General features: G+C 26.5%; 2 protein-coding genes and 1 long non-coding RNA gene across 5 annotated transcripts in view; 1 reads left to right on the top strand and 2 right to left on the bottom strand.

The window, feature by feature from the left end:
• Positions 1–2,171: 2,171 nt before the first annotated feature.
• LOC102672677 (serine protease 7-like) lies at positions 2,172–5,629 on the bottom strand. Of its 2 annotated transcripts, none has more exons than XM_006623781.2 (6): positions 5,190–5,629; positions 4,118–4,932; positions 3,541–3,700; positions 3,170–3,447; positions 2,504–2,715; positions 2,172–2,413 (listed from the first exon to the last, which is right to left on the bottom strand). In XM_006623781.2, the coding sequence occupies exons 1-6, from the start codon at positions 5,552–5,554 to the stop codon at positions 2,297–2,299; spliced, it is 1,947 nt and encodes a 648-aa protein (XP_006623844.1). In that variant the 5' UTR covers positions 5,555–5,629; the 3' UTR covers positions 2,172–2,296. The 2 variants fall into 2 exon arrangements, with proteins under 2 accessions (XP_006623844.1, XP_006623845.1); XM_006623782.2 differs by having other exon boundaries at positions 3,541–3,694; positions 5,190–5,628.
• On the top strand, positions 4,309–5,075 carry LOC116186573. Its single transcript, XR_004151591.1, has 2 exons — positions 4,309–4,443; positions 4,508–5,075. It is a non-coding gene; the product is annotated as an uncharacterized LOC116186573 (long non-coding RNA).
• A 5,049-nt stretch (positions 5,630–10,678) lies between the features above and the next one.
• LOC102672464 (nanos homolog 1) overlaps positions 10,679–13,325 on the bottom strand; it is a 3,510-nt gene continuing 863 nt past the window's right edge. Inside the window, exons 2-3 of one of the 2 annotated variants that reach the window (XM_006623780.2) lie at positions 11,761–11,926; positions 10,679–11,429 (exon numbers count right to left, since the gene is read on the bottom strand). In XM_006623780.2, the coding sequence (XP_006623843.1) occupies positions 11,279–11,429; positions 11,761–11,926 (317 nt within the window). In that variant the 3' untranslated portion in view covers positions 10,679–11,278. Of the gene's footprint in view, positions 11,430–11,760; positions 11,984–13,325 lie in introns of both variants that reach the window. The other variant, XM_031514264.1, reaches the window with a different exon arrangement.

Genomic DNA, 13,325 nt, shown 5'->3' on the forward strand with positions numbered 1-13,325 from the left:
TATATATTTATTGATGAAAAGCCAAAAAAATCAATAACTTTCTATTTATATTTTCTTTTTTTATTAAAGATTTAAGTTTTCAACGTTTAACTTCAATCTATTCCTGCTAAACGTGTTTGGCATTTAATGTATTCTTGGAATTTATCTTTTTTTTTTTTACATTAAGGTTAAATACCTATATTCTTTGTCGGATTTGATTTTATTTCTTAGAATTATTTCAAAATTATTATAAAATTAGAAAATAATAATGAAATTATTTTAGTTATTTTAAATTTATTTTTTTTTTTATTATTTTCAATTTTTTATTTATAAAAAAGATCTGAATTATATTGCTCTATTTATTTTATATCAAATGTTGTAACTATAATAGATGATATCAATATAATAATTTAGATGAACTTTAAAAAAAAGTCATAACAATGTATTTCCATTAATGATATTAAATGCAGATTTTACGATTATATTATAATATAGTATATAATGCATACATGTTGTCGATAATAGATGAGCAAACTAGTAATAAAATACTAGTAAAATATTTTCACAGATTAAGTATAAAATAGATCCTGAAATTCAATGCATTCTTTCATGCTTGGTCCATTAAGCCCATTTTAATCTCATTTTCAAAGTTATCAACATTATTCGGCTAAAAATAAGATTACAATAATGTTAATAATTAAAATTGAAATTAAATTTCAATATAAAAAACAGACAAGAAATATAAATATAAAACATATGATCGATTACAAAATATTTTGTAATATACTGTCTTATAGTATTAACATATACTGTTTTGCAAAGCAGAAAATATATCTATTTTTTAGATATTAAAGATTAAGACATTGTAAATTTGAAAGAGAAATGATGCATTTATATCCAATTAACATTTTATATCGTATCTCATGGTCATGCACCAATAGTAAATATAGACAAAGAAAGCAAATAGTTAAAGAATAGAGATAGCACAAAAATTTATAGAATCAATGGCGCCATCTTTAGAGTGCCTTAGATGAAACATGAATATAAACATGAATAGATAAGAAAAGCAAATAATAAAAAAGAATAAAATAGGCTTAGAATTAAACAATAACGCCATCTCTTGGGTATCAAAGATAGAATAAAGTAGAATAAGAATTAACTATCAGCGCCATCTCTTAAATATTTTTAAAAAAATATTTTGATACTCAAGAGATGGCGCTAAGAAACTCAATTTTTATTTTAATTTTATTCTACTAAGTACTAAGTATAATAGTACAAAAAATAAAATAAATCTTGCAGTATAGACAAATTGCAATATAGAAAAGAATAAATATAAGATAAAAACTGACTATTAATGCTATCTTTTTATTATTTTCTTTAAAGATAATATATATATTGAATAATTTTGATTACATATATTAATAATATATATTGATAATTGTTTAATTTTCGTAGTTCAATATTTTTTTGTAAATTATAGCGAGATATATTAACTTTAATTAATAGCAAAAAAATGATAACTTTTAATTTAAGAGATAAATATAGATAAAATAAAGATTTCTAAAATTAAATTGTTGAAAAAATGACAAAGTCCAAAAAAATAGCAACTGCAACAAGTAAATATATAAAGGTAAAATATAAAAAACATTTCACATATATATAATATATATAATATCATAAAAATTTAAATATTTAGAAAAATTTCGTGTTTATTTCTTTTTTGATTATATTTTCTTAATATAGAATCAAAAATTTAGTCAAAAAATTTTATATTAGAAAATATAATTCTATAAAATAAAAATTATCATCTGAATACGAAATATTAATTGGAAAAACTTTTATTTTTTTTTCTTATTACATTGTTTTAATTTTTACTTTAAAGATATTATTATTTTCAACTTTATAATATATTTCTAAGAAAATAACTTCACAAAATATAATTTATAGTATTAGAAAATAGAAAATAGTTTGTAATTTATTTATTATAATATTATAAACAAATTATATTTATTCTGAATTTTAAATTGAGAAAATAATTTAGGATGGACCACAATAGAAAAAATAATTTAAAAATAATAATAGCTATCATGAAAATAATTTTATATATTATACCTTTCCTAGAACAGTTCTAAATTTAATAATTAAAATATAATTATTTTTTATAGATTTATTAAAAACAATTGTTTTCCATTATTTATTTATTTCGTTTGTTTTATAATAATCATATATAATTTTATCTGAAAATGCATCAAAATATATATAATAAAAAAACAAAAAAGACTAGATAAAGACTTGTAAAATACATTAAATTTTTTTATCACGCCCCATAAGTTGCCAACTGTTGATTGATCCATTCTGTGAATTGTGCTACATTCGTATAAACAGCAGGTAAATTCGACGATCCACAACCAATTCCCCAAGATACTATACCAGCCTAGAAAAAAGAAAGTCTCTCAATGCCATTGCTTTTTCTTTTTTTTAGCAACATCTGTAATCCATACTACTATTTGCAATAAATCAATACCTGAAAGTATTGTCCCGTAGCTGTGGGACATACCAGAGGTCCACCACCATCTCCTTGACACGTGTCCCTATTTGTCTCGCCCCCTGCGCAAATGAACGAACTATGTAGTTGAAAATATGGTCCCAATTTTGATGTTCGAAGCCGATTTTGACAATCAATTTTATCCACAATTGGAACCTCCACTTTTCGTAGTTCAGATTGATATGTTCCACCTGCATTTAACATTATAAAAATTTTAATTAGTAATATTAAGTTATAGAATAGATTTATCATTTAAATACATTTTTTGAGTCTAATTACCATTCTTATGTTACATGTGATAGCATCAATATAGCAAAAAATAAAAAATATCTAAGTATGTATAAATGATTATCTTAAGTAAATATATAAATTGATACAAAATTTTTTTTTGTCGTAAATTATAAAAAAATTTTTCTCAAATTATATTCTCTTGAATAAAACAAAATTGACTAGATTTTATTTAAATACTAAATTAAAATCGTAATTAAAATCATAGAAAGTATATCAAAATACTGATTTTTTGCGCGATCGATATTTCAAAATATCAAGTATAAAGTTTTATAAAATTATAAAGTTTTATAAATCTGTAACAAAATTATGCTAATAAATTTAAAAAAAAAAATATATAAATATAATAATAATTACCGAATGAGTTTTTTCCCCAACCTGTGCCAATGCACCTAATACCAGGAGGAAATATCAATCCTTGTTGCGGTATACAAATAGGAACAATATTTACATTCTGTTTTACCGGTGCGTTTAAAATGACTACTGCTATGTCATTAAACAAAGCAGCATTATAAAACTGAGGATGCGTTACTATAACTTTTATGTTCGCTTCTTGAAAAGGCACTGGTTGATCGCCAGGTTGATATTTTAAATCCCACTGACCAAAACGCGCTATCGGTCTATTGCTTCCTAAACTAATAAATTTTTAAAAAATTTTTTATCGTTGATTTTAATTTTCAATAATTAAATTCATATATTTTATTACAAAATTAGCATAATTTGCTTACTTGGTAACACAATGCGCAGCTGTAAGAATAGCACTATTTGTAATCATAGATCCTCCACATTGAAATAAATATTTACCGTCCGATTGTATTGTTAGTAAAGCCACCATCCACGGAAACTCTGCGAAATATGTTTTTCCAGTATCTACAGGATAAGGTTGGACTGTGAATAAAAGAAAATAACTAGTTGTATAAAATAGAATTTTCTTTACAGTATATTCAGTACACGAGTTAATATATTCATTTTTGGAAAATTGATTCTAGAAATCGAAAAAAATATAAATAATATACAAAAATATTAATTGATGATTATTTATTAAATTATTAAGGTACTTTGCTTTAAATGAAATGAGACAGAAACAATATGACAAAAATAGAATTATCTCATTTTATCTTTCTCTTTTTTCAGTTAAATTTATTATTAACTACTTAATTATTTAAATTATTCACTGCTATACGATATAATTTATTAATACGAATAATTAATACGAATAAATTGTAAATTAAAAATAAAAGATAGGTTATTTAACTATTATTATAAAAGAGGGATTCAAAAAAGTATTAATAATCTAATATCTACCTGTCGCATATGTTTTGTTTTGTATACCACATCCAATTTGCGAAAATGAAGCTTCCCCATTTATTATATTCTCTCTTGATCCTTGCAAGTCACGATTTCTTGCTGCATTAATAGCAACAGGTCGACAACAAACTTCATCCGCAATTCCACACGCAGAGAACCTCGGATCAATGACACCAGCGCCATCGAAACTAACAGAGTTTCCCGGTGAGCACAGCCAGCTCTTCATGCAATAACAAGCCTGAGAGGTTCCTGGATTTCTAATGGACCCGATAACCACTGGAATCCCATTCCCATACGATGGATTTATTCCTTGACAGCAAGAGGTAGGTACAGGACACGTCTGTTGTCCATAAGTCACTAGAGGATTCACGCTTCCAATATTTATAGGGATCATAATGCCATTGCTACACTGGATTACACTTCCACATAAAAGACAAATTTGTGACGAGGCAAGCGGAGGATATGAATATTGGATTACACTGGTTGGTTTACAACAGACCATATTGCTAATGGGACACCGTATATATTGCGAACGAGGATTGATCACACCTTCTCCGGACGTGCCAATGATACCATTTGGATCGCATTGAGTCACAACCACACAAACACAAATTGGAGCAGCTGGTAATTCTGTGTTAGTTGGAAAAATCACCGGTGGAAGAGTCGAAGTGGTTGTTGCCTTTGTAGTGGTAGTTGGTGCTTTCGTGGTAGTTGGTGCTTTTGTAGTGGTGGTAGTTCGCATAGTTGTAGTAGTGACTGTAATATTTGATGGACGACAACATATTTCTAAATCTCCTGTGCATCTCCGATATCTGTTTTGAAATCAAAAGTGATTGACAATCAAAAGTTCGTAATAAAAGACTCTTGTCAATTTTCATTCTTTTTAAAATGAAAAATTAAAAAAATATTTTGACATCTTTAATTTTTCTATCTTTAAATTTTAATGAGATATCGATAAAATAATTAGTTTATACTTATTTACTATTTATACTTTAAATAAAAAAATTTGTGATTTAATCGGACAGATCGTTCTTGTTATTAATATTTTTATTGAAATAAAAAAACTCACCGAATATCGATTGTTCCAATGCCATCCCCAATTATGGTACGATTAGCATCGCAAAGATAATAGGGTACACAAATGCAATCCGCAGTAGGTGGTGTAGTCGGCACTTGTTCTATTTTGTTAATCTTTTTTTTTAATTTAAGTAAATGAAACAAAAATAAAGAAGGCGATTCCTTATGAAATGAATTGTCTAACGTTCTCACTATGTTTTTATTTGACTCGTTTAATGCTTTTGAAATCATTAATAGAATCGTGATAGCGTATGCCAATGTAAAGAGTCGCAACATGGCTTGTTTCCTATTCGCCGGCTCGTTTCCTAGTGAACGATTTTTAACACCAGTCAACGTTTTTATGTATACAGGATGCATCGATATTTCCTAACCCATGGAGAATATATAGATTCATACAAGGCTAATAGATATTTTATATGGATCATTGTCAATTTTTTAACACAATGATGGTATTATGATTTATCCACCAAGCCAAAGATGTAACCAGATAAAATTAATGTTTCCGCACACGTCGTTCATCACAACAAAATATTTTTTTCTAAAGGGATTATTGTATATTTAATCAAGGACTTTTTGACACGCTAGATTCTTTTACAATAAAATGTATTTAAACGATTATTCGCACAACTCGTAACGAATACAATGAATGACCTATTTACCTAACAAACCATTGATGAACGTTAAGTTACCGGTATAAAATATTGTCCATATTCACGACTAGATGCGCGATTGCGATATAAATAAAGTGCATTTACGTTATGTTGAACGATCAATAAATTACTTGCATGTAATATGGATCTAAAAAATTAAATTTGAAATGTAATATCGAATTAAAAAAGAAAAAGATCGTTTCAACTTTCTTCGAGATAGCAAACATAGAATTTGTTGACTATCGATAAGATTGATCACTTTTATCGTTAGAAAAAAAGATTTGTGTTTGTCGATGCGTGTACCATAAAATGTGAACAGTTTCCATGAAATCCATTGTCATACAACAGTTGATAGTTTACTTGTAAAATATATTCTTTTTTCATTTTTTACTCGCGGTGATTATATGTATCTCTATGTCATTTTTTCTGGGCTTGGATTATGACTAAAATAGATAGACTAAAAAGGAAAAAAAGCAGGAAACGTTCACTTGTACTATCTTTTTAGTGCAAAGCGCGTTTTAATGATGGCAACTGACAGAAATGTAGAAAAAGAAAGTTATAAAATTTATTTTTGTTTTAATACTTAATAAAAACAAATTTTATACTAAGAACAATACAGTTAAATTAAATAAACCTTGATTCTTTACTTAACAGATTTAATTTTTTTAAAAAAGATTCTTGTTTTTTTTTTTACTTTTCAATTACTTTAAAATAAAAAAAGTATACTTGTTTGAATTGCAGTATTCTTTTATAAACATTATTTCTTTTATAAATCATGATACAAATTATCAGACTACATACACTTAAATAATGACACGCCGATAACATAATATTAATAATAATATGATATAATATAATATAATATAATATAATAATAGTAATAATACAAATAACATTAATAATAAGAAAAATAATTAGATACAAATATGACGGTGGTACGCAAAAATGTACTCTAAAATTACAATGCAAAAATGGCGAACGAATCATAGTAAAATATCAAAATCAAAGTAAAATATAAATATTCACTTTTGATTCGCATAAATTCAAAAAATAAACAAATCATTCATATGTTATTATTTTATCATCAACAAATTAGAGGAATTGATATCTTTTCTTTTTTTTTTTTTTTTATTCGAAGATTTGTGAAGATTTATACCATTCGATCGGCTCGCCATTACAATGTGCTCAATAAAGGACAGAACATGCGACGAAAGAATAATCGCGTGGAAATTAACATTTGTACAATTCTGGTTGAATCATCGAGGGGGGTATATGTTAGATGATGAACGAAATCGTGAACAAATAAAGAATACTACCAGCGTAATAAACGTCGAAATTAGCTACCTCTTGTACGGCTGTGACTCTACTCTAGCTGCTATTATTACGTTATCACCTGCCACTCATAATCATAAGTCACACTGGCATCAGATTACGGTAACGTCATCTCGCGTTTTATTGTGAATCATCTTTTATACGAGTGACGCTGGCAACAGCAATCGCAAGATGGTTTCTTTCTTAATTATTCCTGTTATAATTTTTTCTTTTTACGTATATATATATATGTAAAAAAAAAAAAAAAAAAATTATCAGTCACGTGAAGAGAAATTTCGTCTGTCTGTGCTGGCATTTTAATGATCTTAATATTAATATTCTCTTTGGACTGTTTGTAATGTATCACTTTTGAACGATAATACTTAATTACAACTATCAACTATAATATATAAATATTAGAAATACAATATCTTTATAAACAATTCATATTTTGTGGTATAAGAAATACTATATATATATATATGTATATATATATATATATATATACTATATAGAAATATTAATTTTCATTTCTTCGTTGCATTAATAAACTACTTCACATTGATAAACTCAACATAAAAAAAAAAAATAAAATAAAATAAAAAGAAATAAAAAAAATAACGTAAGTATCGTTGTAAATCTTTAGATATTTGTTCTAAAATCAAAAAAGAAAGACAACGATGATATGCGAACTATCGTTTGATTTCGCAATCGGAACAACTTGTTAAATACTATGAGTCTTTTTCTCCTTACGCACAGTCAATAATATATCATGTACAAATATTCGAGTGCAATTAACTTGACAGTCAAATGTATTGACGTGTCTTGGAGAATATATTGTCATTCTTATTCTATACGTAATAATATCCTAACACGTAAACTATTAATTATTATATAATAGGAACATATCCGTAAAAGAATATAATAATATATAATTATAATCAATGTACACATATTTATGAATTGTCTTACTCGGTTCAATATAAATTTTTTGAAATTACAAATTAAAGTTATACATTTTATAAGAATTCGGTTAAAGAAATACGTATATACTTGAGCAAACACTAAAAAGGACAGAATGATCGTTCTTCCATTCTTTTTAACATGCATAGACAAAACCTTAGCAAGTCATTCGAAATGATATTAAATTGCACAAAATAATAGTAACTCGATTTCAAGACTGCCCAGGAAGTTATATCTCTTTAGACATAATCTATAATATATATCATATGCTTCTGCATACAACAAAGTAACTGTTAGATTACAAGTTGCAAAATCAGCCAATTTTCTAAGAAACAACTATTCTGTCGGTTTAAATATTAATATTAAATAATAATATTTAAGTAATATTAAATTTCAATTCAAAATCCCTGAAAAATTGCCCAAACTTCATTAAATTTAACTAGAATTCAAAACTAGCTTAAACCTAGTTACAAAAATTGTCACTAATTACAAAAATATATAAACACAAAAAAGGAATTACAAAGAAACTTTGATTATCCGAACATTGTTTAAAAGATATAATGAAAATTGATTAATAAATACAAAATAAAAAAAAAATAAATTTCGTATATTTATTTTGAAAATATTTATACTTATATATTTATTTTAGGATTATAAATTAAACGGCATTAAAAGTAATTAATTTCATTACGTTATTTTCATTTGATAATATTTTCCGAAATTTGTTTTCTTTAAATTATTAAAACAAACCTTTTTTAATTAGTTCGAATAATCAACATTCAACCGTACTCAGACTAATATATAAAAAATATATTAAATGATTCCCTAACTTAAATCGAAATTTCAAAATCAAAATCAATATAATGAAATCAATATATTTACGCGCTCGTCTATCCATGTTAAATATATAAATATTTTACATTCGTTGTTTAATTCGACTCATGTGTTATGTATTCTGAAAAAGATCGATAAACCAAGAAACAAAAAAAAGCTTTCTCCGCCTGGAAAGAGCCAAGAATCCGGCCATCAGCTATCGAAGTACCAAAAAACAAAAGAACGTAAACACTACAGCTAGTATATATACTTCGTCTATACACTATACTTATACTTCGTATAATACTTAGTATTATCCTTCGTTTCGGTTTGACCTTCGTTGAAGCTTATGGTCAGATTCACAGGAACGAGAAAGGCTTCCTTTGGTTTCAAAATAATTATGCATCCAGAATTGTATCCAGAAATCGTACCTGATTCTATTCTTCAATTATTGCTCGAAAATAACGAGTATCATAGAGTCCGATAAATTAAAAGTGGAACGAGCTTCGTAAACTTCTCTATGAAAGATGTCACGTAAATGGTAATATACATACAATTAGAAAAAAATTAATTTTATGTGCAAAAATAAATTGAGAATACAAAATAAAATTTTGTTATTTAAGATTTTTTGAATAAATTAAAATTGAAAATTTGTCAAATATATGTGTGAATTTGGATAATTTTCAATTATATAATAATTAATTATCAATTATATAATGGATAAGAGTTTACACTACATATGTAAAAATAAATAAAAATGCAGAATAAAATTTTTTTTGTTTAAATTCCCATTTAAGAATACATACTAATTATAATAATCTAAACACTTTGGTTAATAAAGTATATTATTCAATTAAGAATTAGCCAAATTCACATATTAGTATTTGATAAATTTTCAATTGATATTTTTGAAAATAAAGCCTCAAACGAATGAATTCGTTTCATTTTAATATTAACTAATCTATTCTAATATAGATATTTTCAACTTATTTTTATAAGTAAAAAAATTTTCCTTTGCCCTTTCCTTCCCTATAGTATATACCATCAGTTAGGACATTCTATACATCATACTTAATGCTGTCAAATGATTAAGTATAAACTTTAAAAGGAACTATATCTCATTGGTCCATCGTCGACTTTTTAAGAAAAGCCTAAGTATCTTAAAAAGAAAAATCTTTTCTTCTATGACTTTTAATAAACATTAGTAATGTACAAACGCAATCTCTATGTTACATATTTTGTATAGATAAATAAAACTGCGTAAATGTTTTTAATTTCAAATATCGTCTAATATTTTTTTTTTTTAAACTTAATTAAACGTAGTACTCTGTCCATTAACGTGTCTCGATAAAAAAATTTTTTGTTGAAAACTATTAAGATTGAAAAACGTGATTTTCTTTGTTAAATGATTTATAAAAAATCAATTGTATTTGTAATCACAAACAACATGGATTTTTTAATATTCATGACTGTCGTATAAAAAGTCTTGAAGAGTCTTATTAACATTATCACAGTATTTGTTTGTAAAGTTTCAATCTTTTTTAAAGTCGTTTTCACATGACGAACATTTGTCGACAATCTTAAGAAAAATATGAATATTTATCAATGTTATGTCAATGCATGTAAATGTATGTAATTATAAAAATGTATGAAATTAAAAAAAAAAAAAAGTTGAAATTATCATAATATTGATGACTTGAAAAGATGATAAAAATATTAATTTATAAATAAATCTTTTTCGTAATCGCAAAGGAAACTTTATAGAAAAATGACACGTTTGACGAGAGTATATGGCACCGTTTTGTATAAATAATTTCTTATGACTAAAATGTCTTTGGATACAGCCTCTTGATTATCTAAACTCTAGACGATTCATATTACGATTCGAATAATAATCTTTTTCATAGTTTGCCTCCGAGCTTCAGTGATTTACTTTATATTTCTTTTTCACTAAATATCGTATTGTCCAAACCGAAATAAATAAATGATGTAAGAACAGAAAATAAAGACAAAGTAAATGAAATGTAGAATAAACTGTTTTCTCTTTTGCTTAATCGATAAGATGAATTTCGTAAGATCCAATGGCAACCGAGCAACGAATGGTAACATTGTTTCGAGAAATCGTTACTAGGAATTTAATGTACATTCCTGTAAGGCACTTTGGTTCGTTTATATTTGAAAAGATGCGACGACGGTAAAATTACCTGCCAGCAGATGATACCGAAACGCTCGCGAGAGTTGTTAAGGATGGAGGCACCACTTCTTCGAAATCCTTGAAAAGAAGATATACTTTTGATGTTTTATGGCACAAGAATGGTGACACGTGCTCGAGTGCCACGGTATTTTATTTGACGCGTCGTTTGCCCATAGAGTTTCTCAATAGTTTGAACGCATTTACTGTTGCCAATGTACCAGGGTTTTTGGTGCCTTTTGGACAATACTTGACGGTATGAGCTATGTCTCCACACGCACCGCAAATTGGACATGTATAAGCCCTAACGATTCACAAAAAAAATGATATGAGAAAAACAATTTGTAGCTTTCTCAAAAAAAGTTTTTTTTTTTTCAACCTTCCATAATATTTTTTCTTCTCTTTTTTTTTTTTTTTACTAGCAAAGTAATGATCTTGACTTTATTTTGTTTATTCTAAATCTGTTCATTATTCAAATTTTTAAAATTGTTTTGAATAAATGCGTTAAATGTTTAGTCGATAACAAACAAATAATCGGCGAAGTATTAAGTGAAATTTTGCTCGTGTTCAAATGCATTCAAAGATACTACGGAAGATTATAAGAAAAAAGATCGAAGGTTAGGAAAAAAAGTTACCTTAAAACTGGACAGGACACGCGACCATCAGCATCTTTCAGCAAGTGTTTACGGTAATAAGCCTCCTCTTCGCCATTATTTCTACAGAAAACGCATTCTGTAGGCAAAGGTTTCTTATTTTTCTTGCGGCGTGGTGTCGTTTCTGGCATTGTAACATTGTCCAGATCTGGACAATATTCAAAATCACGTCCATTATGACGGAACTCCTCCATTACATCTTCGACTATAATTGTCAAATTGTTATGTGTATTGTATTCCGTCAAAGAACATAAAAAATGTAAAAAATAAAATACAAAGAATAAATAAAAAGCTAATTTTACGCTTAAGATCGGGTAAAAAAAAATATATATGTAGAAAGTATATATAATCTTAGAAAGTTTTCGAAGATGATCGAAAAATGATCGAAAAAAAGAAATATTTAATAACAGATAAAATTTGCGATCTGTATATTTTTGTTGTGAATTTAATGCGATACATCGTAAGTCGAGAAAATAACGTCCGTAGGTGTTGGGTTTCACGGTTTGTAAACATTGTCGTCCTAATTTTTCGAATGACGCAGAAACGATATTGTCGTTTAATCGAAAATATATAATATTTGTAACAAGTATTATTGTTGTCAACGTTTAAAAGCCATCAGAAAGTTACAAAAAGCTAACGTTCATTTAGCGTTTGTATTTTCATCTCAAATATTGTGTATGTGTTGATATGTAATGAAATAGCCTGCCATCTTTGAACTCCTTTGAATCCTAAATCGAATGTTTCAAGCAAAAAAGCACGCGATCTTCTGTTTACGTTTATACAATCTTAAACATCTGTATCACCCAGCAGACAAGAACGATCACTTGTAATCTTTTTTTTTTCTTTTGTCTTTTTCCCTCGAAAAAGCAAATGGTCGACAGACCATTATGTTTATGAAACACTGAAATTATTAAGTAATACCAATATATTAGTTTTTTTTACGTAATTCAATGAATTCGATCGAATAAACGTTTCTAGGAATCTCTTGAACAACGTGTTATTCAGCGGAACGTTTTAGAATACAGAATTCCTCTTATCGATTCGTTTGTTTACAAACTAAGGAAAGTATCTACTAATCGGAACGCGAGTTTATCACGCATAATGAATCATGATCAGAACGCACGATTTTAAATCGAAATACATTACAACGCGATAGTGACATTTTAAATTGAGAAAAAAAAAAAAAATAAGCGGATATCTATTCAAAAATATCAATTTTGACATATTTATAATTATGCGAATTGGAATGTATGTGAATAAGAATGTATCATGAGCAGATTAATGAGAAACGATTTCTTCTTTTAATCGAAACAAATGATCATCGATGACAGTTTATCCTAAGTTATGAGGAATCCATGATGAGAAAACGATTATTATATAAAAATTATTTACATTATTTTGTATTTGATTTAAATTATTTATGTAAAAAGAAAAGATATTAATAAAAAATTTATATCATGATGTAGAAATTAAAATTCATTGCGATATAAATTATAATAGAAATATAGGTTAACGTGAAGCAAAAAAAAAAAAAAAAAAAAAAAAAA

Source organism: Apis dorsata, unplaced genomic scaffold, assembly GCF_000469605.1.
Source record: "Apis dorsata unplaced genomic scaffold, Apis dorsata 1.3 scaffold_946, whole genome shotgun sequence".
Classification (NCBI taxonomy): Eukaryota; Metazoa; Arthropoda; class Insecta; order Hymenoptera; family Apidae; genus Apis; species Apis dorsata.